The sequence below is a fragment of the Marmota flaviventris genome, chromosome 13 (genome assembly GCF_047511675.1).
Source record: "Marmota flaviventris isolate mMarFla1 chromosome 13, mMarFla1.hap1, whole genome shotgun sequence".
NCBI classification, from domain to species: domain Eukaryota; kingdom Metazoa; phylum Chordata; class Mammalia; order Rodentia; family Sciuridae; genus Marmota; species Marmota flaviventris.
Genome location: NC_092510.1, coordinates 97,494,441 through 97,503,649, shown reverse-complemented (window position 1 = coordinate 97,503,649; position 9,209 = coordinate 97,494,441). Strand labels below are relative to the sequence as shown.

Sequence of the window (9,209 nt, the reverse complement as noted above, 5' to 3'; positions counted from 1 at the left end):
GTGAAGTGTGCCTAGCAGGGCTGTCTGCCATCCTCCAAGCCTGTCCCCTCTACCCTGCTTGGTGAAGCCTGGAGGATTCCAGGGCGATCACCATGGGGGCTCTCAGGGCGGTCCTGTCCTAATGTGTGAAGATGCGAGGTTTATCTAACAGTGGGGAAGGGTCACAGGATGCAACACCTTAGGGTGTCAACTTCCAGTCCAGACTTACCATCCCCTGGCCTGTCCACACCTGGGAGCCTCTTCCTCCTGGCTGTCCCTTCAGAGTGCCCACCCCAGCCACAGGTTCTCCCTCTAGGCTGTTTGTGGCCCTGCCCCCTAGTGGCCACAGCCGAGTTCACAGGATGAGAAGTTCACCTCCAGGTACTTTAACCACCTTCACACTCCTTACAGCATACTAGCCACGGCCCTTCTTCACCCAGCCCGTGCGCAGACCTTCCCCTCCCCGCAAGCCCCACAGAGAACACAAGCCAGCAGAGGACACACGGTTCCCCATCGTCCAGGAATGAGTTTTATTCTCAGCCGAGAGCAAGACTGGAGGCCTTCAGAGAGCCAGCAGCTGCCAGCACAGCGCCCCCATGCTTCGAGCGGCAACGGAAGGATGGCTGAGGGGGCTGGCTGTCCACAGGCCGAGCAGGACAGAGAGGCTCACTGAAGGTGGCACACTGTGGAGCCGGGAACATCAGGGCAACAGCATTCCCTTGTATTTGGGCCACACGACTCCACAAGGACAGCATGGTGACTGATTCCCAACACTAGAGGCGCGGCTGAGTCAGCCATATATATGTATATATATGTATAGAGTATTTATAGATATTTATAGAACAGGGCGGGAGCAATACCACAGAGGGACACAAGTTTTCACCAACGTCACGCCTGGATGTGTCAGCTCACCACTACGGCAGACTAAGTCACAGATGAAAAGGGATGCTTTGGGGCCGGGGTGGGGGGCCACTGTCAAGTCACAGAGCAGCTGTCCAGGCAGGCTTGGAGAGGGAGGTCTCCGAGGAATAGGAGGGATCTGGTTAGAGGTCGAAGGGGGGCCTGGGGCTCTCAGGACGGGACGGACTTGCCTGACCCGATCGGCTGGCAGTTGGAGAGAGAACCAAGAGAAAACGAGAGAGAGAAGGAAGGAGAGAGCTGGTAAGGCAGGAGCAGCCACGCCCTGACAGGTGACGCAGCTGTGGGCGTGGGCAAGTTTCTGGAAAAGAGGAAACTGACAGATGGACAGATAGAAAAGGGAAGGCAAATGGAATGGAGGAGCTGGAGGTGGCTGGACCAGCGCTCCCAGTTAGCCTAGTGCAGGCAGGGCAGCCCTGCTCCACCACACACACAACCTTCACTCGCCACCCAGGCAGTGCTCCCACAGTTCAGACACGAGCCTGGCCGTGGGGCCACCCCACCTCTGATTACCCTGTGTTCTACCCCTAGCCTCCACAGCAGCCACCAGGCTGGAAAGAAGACTTGAACCAGGAGGGCAAAGCTAAAAGGGGTGAAGGAGCACTGGAGGCCCCTCGGTGATTGGAAAGCCCAGGAGTCCTCTGAGGGGACCCGGGGGGAAGGGGAGGCAGGCAGCCGGATGCCAGTGGCCACAGACTTATAAGTCTAAGAGGGGAGCCTCAGCTGGTCGGGGGGCTGCAGGTCGCGTAGGTGAGGCTGGGCCCTTCCTGCTGGGGAAAAGCAGAAGAGTGAGAGTCAGTGGCCAGGGAATGGTGGCAGGTGGGGTCACCGGGCACATACTGTGGCCTGGCCAGGTGGAACTCAGAGACTGACTCGCCCAAGTTAGCAGACACTGTTGTCCCCTGGCTGAAAAGTGTAGGTCACCCTTAGGAGCAACAGGCCAAGATGCAGGAACCCAGGGCTGGCTGAGCTGCTTCACCTGGGGCTGAGGACACTGCCTTCTGTCACAAGGAGGCAGGGAAGGGAGCTCTGTGTCCCTGCCTCATCTGGACTGACAGTGTGTATAAGACACTCAGGCTTTCAGAAATCAAACAACCACAGCGTCCACTCAAGCCCCTGCCCTGGGGAGGACTTGGTTCCCAGAGCTCCCAGGCCAGGAGGAGTAGGATGCCATGCCACAGCTACTGGCTCAGACTGGGGGCTGGATGTGGAATGCCCAGGATGAAGTTCAAAGGCCTCTAGCCTCCTCAGAGATCAACTGTGTGCACAACTCCTCCAAGGTCCCAGCCCGTTCACCATAAACCATGAGCTCTCTGGCCTCTTGGTAGCTCCAGAGAGCACCCACATCTGCCATTTTGGGCAGGGAGCCTGTCCATGGAGGCATTGGGCAGCGGTGCTGAGTCCCGAGGCTCGCTAAGAAGGGAGGTAAGAGAGCCAGCTGGCAGAGGACAGAAAAGAAAGAGGGAGTCTGGAGCTGCAGAAGGGAGAGGGAGGGGGCCTGCTCTGAGTCCCAGCTTGCACCCCCCCAGCATGGAGCTGGTGCAGTGGGGTCAGACACACCGTTCATGCAGCAGGCCGAGAGCATGTACCTACCGTGGCTGACATTCCTCAGGGGTCACTGATAGTGATTCTGAAAGACAGCACGAAATCAACAGGGCAGTTCACACGCACAAGTGGGGCAGGCCTGGGGGCAGGGGACACGCACACGCACACGCCCGGGCGTGCACACACATGCTGTGAGGCCCCACGGCCCTGCATGCACACGCTAACACACATGCCCACAAACAACACGCATACACTTCCCTCCAACCACCTCCCAGTGCCCAACACCCTTGCTGGTTGGCTCGTGCAGCATGGATCTGGGGCGTGCAGCATGGATCTGGTGCATGCAGCCACTCGGCACACTGAAGCACACGCGTGGGCTGTCACAATACAGAAGCTTGCCTGCACACAAGGCATTTGCACCAGCTCCCTGCAATCTTGTGCCTAATGTGCTCACAGGGCCACTGCACAGCTCTACAAGGGAAAGTCTTGCTTTCTAGGGCCAAGCTGTCATTTCTCTGTCCAAGAGCCTTCCAAGGCTCCCTACTGCTTATAGCAGAGTCCCAAGTCAGTCTCTTCTATGAAGGTTCTCCAACCTGCCCCTCCTTATCCACACTTTCCTTATTGTCTGTACTCTGCCCAGCCAGCAGCTCTCCTTAGTGTAGTCCACACTAAATCTGCCCATATGTCTTCTCCCAACCCAATGTCCTCTGGATTCTTTACACCTGAGCTTTATCTCCATCATGCCCCATTCCCCACTAAAGTCAAGCTGCTTGAAGAAGCTCCTTCAGTCTGCTCCTTCCCCAGGCAGAGTCATCATTTGCCAGATGTTTCCCATATATCATTGAGAATGGAATTAGAGCAGGTACCTGATCTGACAGTTCTCATATGTTATACCTCAGCAGGGACCTGGGCAGGTGGAATACCCATAGAGTCTGAGCTCACATTGGCAGTTGGCAAAGTGCTCCTATAGCCACATGTGTCGTTTGGCATCCCTACAGCCCTTGTCTCCCTTGATCCCCACACCAACCCTGAGAGAAAGGCAGAAAGTTAATTATCATTCAGTAGAAGGGAAACTGAGGCCCAGGGAGGGAAAATGACTTGTCTAAAACTAGGTCAGGGTGAACCAGCATTTCTAGACTCCCAGTCCAGTGCTCCTGCCCAGTGCCGCGCAGCTTGCCTTCACCCCATCTGCTTTGGTCATCATATCCTCAAAGAGCAGGCCCCATGCCCACTTCATTTGGGTATGGGAGGCTAGAACTCCAGCCCCACCCTCCAGCTATCTGGAAACAGATGCTATTGGTCTGTTTTTCCTCAGAGAATGTGGCCAGTGGATATAGGGCAGACTAAGTGAGATATTGGAGTGAACTTCCTTAAAGAGGATCATGGATGAAGAAGGCCCAGGACTGGGGATATGGCTCAGTGCTGCCTGGCATGAGTAAGGCCCTAGGTTCCATCCCCAGCACTGCAAAAGGAAAAAAAAAAAAAAAAAAAAAGGAGCAAAACTAAAATCCAAGGGAAGGAAAGAATCCTTTTCTCTAGAAATCTCTGGAATTCTGGAATGGGGCAGCCTATACCTACTCCTACTCCTTCCCCACCCCTACCACATTGGTCCAGAGGAGGTAGGAAGGGTCAGAAGCAGGGAAAAAGGAAAGGCCACCAGATTGTCCCATGGCTTCCAAAATCCTTCCCCACCTGCTTCCTGTCCTATCCATGCCTGGGTTCCACTCACACTCACACCTGTGTGCACGCCCACACACACATCACACACCTTGCTGGTCACACAGTCGCAGTCTGGCCTCTCTTCCTGTGGGCCAGAAGCTAAACACCACCCTGGGTCAGACAAGTCAAAAGAGGGCTAGAAAACGGGGGATCAAGTAGCCCTGAGTGTAACAACACAATCCTCATGGTCCACAGAGGAAGGTTCTGGGTTCAGGTCCCTGGGCCTGAGCGAGGCTCACCAGGAGAAAGGAGGACGTAATGGAGAACTGAGAAGAGAGGAGGAAACAAGGCAATGTTTGGGGGGCCAGAAGTGAAAAAAGAGTGAAGCGCCATGCAAGTGCTGGAGAGAAGGGAGCAGGTGGGATGAGCCCCACAGCCGTCCCCAGAAAAGAGCACCTGCGGGACTCAGCTGGCTTCGCCAGCCCTTGGCCCCACGTCCATGGCTCCTGCACTGGGGACCGAGTGCCTGGGATGCAGCGGGTCGGCTCTGGCGACCGGGAAGCTGCTCTAGAATCCGACTTCATCTCCCACCCGGCCACGCCCACCCGGCGGCCTCTCCCGCCGCAGTCAGACCCTACTCACCTGGGGACCCCAGGCGGGGCGCGGTTGGGGCGCGAGGGCACCTGGGGAGGGGGGCCGAAGGGGTCAGGGGAAGCCCCCGGCCTGGAGGGCACGGGGGGCGCCCCCCCCAGGGCGGACCCAGCAGGCGGAGGCCCAGGAGCAGGGCCCCGCGACCCGGGCCGGGCTGGGGGCACGGCGGGGGCTCGGCGCTGCGGCGTGGGGCTGGACGTGGGCGATCTGCGGGCGACAGGGACAGAAGAACCCGAGATGAGCCGTCCGCCCCAGCCTGAGGCCCCGCCCCAGCCCAGTGCCGGCCACGCCCATGCACGCAAGCCCCGCCCCAAGGTGGTGGAGGGAGCCTAAGCCCCGCCCCTAGCATCACCAATGATCCGGCTCCGCCCCGCAGCCAGCGCTCCACGGCAAGCCCCGCCCCGCGTTAAGCCCCGCCCTTTCTAAGCCCCGCCCCTCGCTCCAGGTGGGAGCCGCCTCGGCAACTCGGGCGCGCCACTGCCCGGTCCCGGCCTTCCTCCCGCGGGCCCCGGGCTTGGGGGCTTTGGGGCCGTGGGGGCCGGCCCTGGTACCTGCGTCCGGCCGGTACGCTCTGCACCTGCAGCCAGGAGTCGTCCACGGGCGGGGGCATAGGCGTGCTGACGGTGGTCGTGTTGATGTCGCCGATGATGCTGAGCGCCTCCTTCAACGCGTGATACATGCGCAGCATCTCGTCGCGCCGCTGCGCCTGCTCCGCCGACTCCTCCATCAGTGTGTTTTGGTCCCCGCAGGAGTACAGGTTGGCCAGCAGCTCTGAGAAGATGAACTCCTTGGTCTGCGGGCGAAGAAGGGAGGAGCGTAGGACCTGATGCCTGTGCTGCCTTGCCTTCCCCCCAGGCCCTGCTGGGGCAGTGCGCCCGACTGGGAGCGAGATTCAGTTTTCAGTTGCGACTTTGAGCCTAACCTCGGGGATATCCTGCCCCACTGCACTGCACTTTTCTCAGAAGGGGACCGTGAACTCCAAGGCGGAAGAGTCACCTGTCCAAAGTCACAGATCTGGGAAGAGACTTAGAACCTAGTATGCCACAAGGACACACTTGTCTGTTCAGTTTTTTTGAGCCTTTCCAAGAACTTTCATGCTCCACTAAGGAAGATAACAGTTTAAAATGCTCTGAGCCCTTGAGACGGTGCTCAGCGGTCTTCAGCGCTGTTCGGTAGCAGCTGTAAATGTGTGCCTAGACTGAGTGAAACGCGAGTCTGTGCATGGGGATACGTTGTTAATGTTCCCCTTAAAATCTCCAGGTGTTACTCTGCACAGGTTTTGCGTTATTCATGGCTGAGATTTTGACACCCAGTCTCATTTACTCTTTATTCAAATACACGTGGAGCACCTGTCCCGTGTCAGGCATTGAGTTGCTACACACTGTATATGCATTGAATCTATTATCAACATCTATACTTTACATGTAAGGAGACAGGCTTAGATTGGGTAGTTTATTTTCCCAAAGTCACACAGGGAATTTGTGGCAAAGCCAGGATTCAAACTTAGTTCTACTTCCCTGGGGACCTGGTTTTTCACTAAGCCACAAGTTATGAAGGAGCTGGAAAATGTCTGGGGGTTCTCAAAAGGTGCTGCTCTTGGAAAACATTTATGTATGTTTGGGACAACTTGGCTATGTGCATCTGCTTTTTCAATTGTAAATTTCATGAAATCTAAATTTAGATCATTTCCAATGGCAATTTAATATCTGAATCGGATTTGGAAAATTTAGTAGAAAAGTATGTAAAGTATCTTGCTAATATTCTAGATGAGTACATACTGAAAAGAATATTTTTGATATCATGGACTTAAAATATAAAGTTTTGTTTTCTTTTGGTTGTGTGTGTGTGTGTGTGTGTGTGTATGTTTTGCTGGGAACTGAATCTGGAACCCAGAGCCTTAAGCATGTCAGGCACAAGCTCTACCACTGTACTATATCTCCAGTTTTCTTTTCACTTTTTTTTTTTTTTGGTACTAGGGATTGAACCCAAGGGTACTTTACCATCGAGCCACATCCCCAGCCCTTAAAAAAAAAAATTAATTTTGAGAGAAAGTCTCACTAAGTTGTTCAGAGCCTTGATAAGTTGCTGAAGCTGGCTTTGAACTTGTGATCCTCCTGCCTTGGCCTCCCAAGCCACTGGGATTACAGGCCGGTGCCATAGTCCCCAACTACTTATTTTTTTTTTTAACATGGCTATTAGAAAATGTAAGATTATAGACTAAATCCACGTTATATTTCTGTTGGACAGCTCTGGTCTGTATATCACTTCCCTTTTGAGACCTGGTCCCTTGGACTGGCCAGTGTCTCCCTCAGATTGCCTTCCTCCCTGGTCCCATGGGAGCACCCATCCTCCCACCCCCTGCAGCGATGCACGTACATTGTTAATCATGAGGTGCATGATGGTCTTGGGCATGAGGTCCCGCACTGTCTTGTTGACAATGGCCATGTATGAGTCTACCAGGTTCCGGATGGTCTCCACCTGCCGTTCCAGCTGTGGGTCCATGGAGTGCATGAAGCTGTCTGAGCCATTCTCCTCCGACTCGCTGGCCTGCCATTGGGAATAGAAGGGCGTCGGCATGGCCACGTCTGGGCAGCCAGGCTGCAGGCATACCAGGACCCAGCCCTCCAGAGCTCTCAGGAACACTGAAGCGCAGAGAGCAGCACAGGGCTCTGCCCACCCCTGTGCCTCTCATTCAGCCTGTCTCAGTTCTGACTCTAGTGCCTAGACTTTGCCTCAGTTTCCCCATCCAGACATTAGAGAAGGACATCTCAACTTCCCTGTGTGAAGATCTGGACAGACTGATACCAGGCTGGAGTGCCTGGCAGGAGACAAGGGAGGGCACACTCACTTTCTCCTTGTCCTGGGAGGCCCACACCAGAGCCACAGAGGCCACCACATCAGCATTGCCACCGCCGCCACCACCAGGGAGCAAGACGAAGCAGACACACAGAGGAAAAGAGGAGCAATTGAGTGAACCCAGGGCACTGCACCCCAACTCTATGACGACTCTAGACACTGCCAGAGCAAGAGCAGAGAAGAGAGGCAGCCACAAGAAACCGCCATCGAGTGAAGGGGTGCAGGAAATGCCATCTGTGGCAGGACAGGGGACACACAAAACTGCCACTAGAGAAGGATGGGAGGATCAGAGCACTTAACTCTGGCGGGGTGGGGGTGCCTGCTCTGTGAACCACATAAGGGCTCAGAAACCTGGCACGACTTGGCCTCTGTGAAGGGGAAGCCCTGAGGCCTACGGTACAAGCAGCTTGCCCCTCCCCTCCCTGCCCTTCCTCTCACCCCAACACGCTCGGGGTACACGCCAGCCCTCAGGAAGGAGGCCTTCCAGCTGTCCACCTCCTCCTGTGTCTCACAGGCCAGTTCCAGCTGCCGATAATCCTTGTAGACATTCCTGCAAGATGCAGCAGGCGGGGAGGGAAGTGGGGTGGAGCCCCACCCCTGGGGGTTAAGGGCAGGCCTGGACTTTGAGATTGTCACACTTAGGGTCCAGCCTTGGCTTTGCAGTATCCCAGCTGTGTGACTCCAAGCAAGTCCCCTCCTCTTTCTAAGGCTCAGCTTCCTCATCAGCAATGATTGTTCTCTTATGGTTATTGTGAGGCTGAAAAGTACTTGGAAAGGGACCAAGCCCTGAACCGTAGGGACACTAAAGCATGCAGCCCTGGCTTGGGACTCAGACCTCTACTGGCACCTTCCTGAGGACTTTCCCAGGGGAAGTGGTGCTAAACCCTCATCTCTGAGTAGGAGAGGCCTGCAGGCTGGGGCCTGGGGTTGTGGGTGAGAGGCCTGGTGCTGCCACTGGCCCCAGAAGAAACTGGGCAATGCAAGAAGGGACAAGGTCTAAGCAGGACTCTTCTCTGTCCCCAGTGCCTGTCAGAGCATCAGTGCAGATCAGGCATTAAGCAACTGACTGAAAGGGAGGGAGGAAGGAAGAAGGAAGGGCAAAGAGAGGAAGAGGAAGAGATCTAGACATGATGTCCAGAGCACAGGACAAAGTCAACAGATGTGGGTCAAATAAATGGCTCCTTGTGAACCTCGGGCAGGTCCTGCTCTTTCCTGGAAAGTACCCAGTTTCTACTCAACAGGAGTGTTTGGGGGCTTGCAGAACCTGGGGCCTCAGCAGCCCCGCTGGGCCAGACAGGTACCTCTGCTCTGTGTTGAAGAGGGCAAATATATGCTTGCTGGACATGAACCCCTTCTCCACGTCACGCAGCTTCAGGTTATCCACAGACAGCATGTATTTCTTCTCTTTCTCCTGTGGGTGGAGGGAGGAGCCACGGGTGAGGTTGGCATGCCATGCCTCAGTCCCCAAGTGTTCCACGCTGGTCAGCACCTAGGGCTGAAAAGTACTTGGAAAGGGACCAAGCCCTGAACCGTAGGGACACTAAAGCATGCAGCCCTGGCTTGGGACTCAGACCTCTACTGGCACCTTCCTGAGGACTTTC

The 9,209-nt window shown here is 55.7% G+C and overlaps 1 protein-coding gene across 11 annotated transcripts in view; it reads right to left on the bottom strand.

Annotated features, from left to right (window-relative positions):
* Positions 1-480: 480 nt before the first annotated feature.
* Positions 481-9,209, bottom strand: part of Dnm1 (dynamin 1) — a 41,336-nt gene continuing 32,607 nt past the window's right edge. For 2 of the 11 annotated variants that reach the window (XM_071601007.1, XM_071601008.1), the window contains exons 16-22: positions 8,910-9,019; positions 8,047-8,158; positions 7,601-7,612; positions 7,129-7,299; positions 5,304-5,545; positions 4,744-4,959; positions 481-1,083 (exon numbers count right to left, since the gene is read on the bottom strand). In XM_071601007.1, coding sequence (XP_071457108.1) covers positions 1,023-1,083; positions 4,744-4,959; positions 5,304-5,545; positions 7,129-7,299; positions 7,601-7,612; positions 8,047-8,158; positions 8,910-9,019 — 924 coding nt within the window. In that variant the 3' untranslated portion in view covers positions 481-1,022. Of the gene's footprint in view, positions 1,084-1,273; positions 1,668-2,490; positions 2,528-2,986; positions 2,989-4,743; positions 4,960-5,303; positions 5,546-7,128; positions 7,300-7,600; positions 7,613-8,046; positions 8,159-8,909; positions 9,020-9,209 lie in introns of those variants that run through there. The other 9 variants (XM_071601004.1, XM_071601006.1, XM_027943634.2 and 6 more) reach the window with 8 other exon arrangements.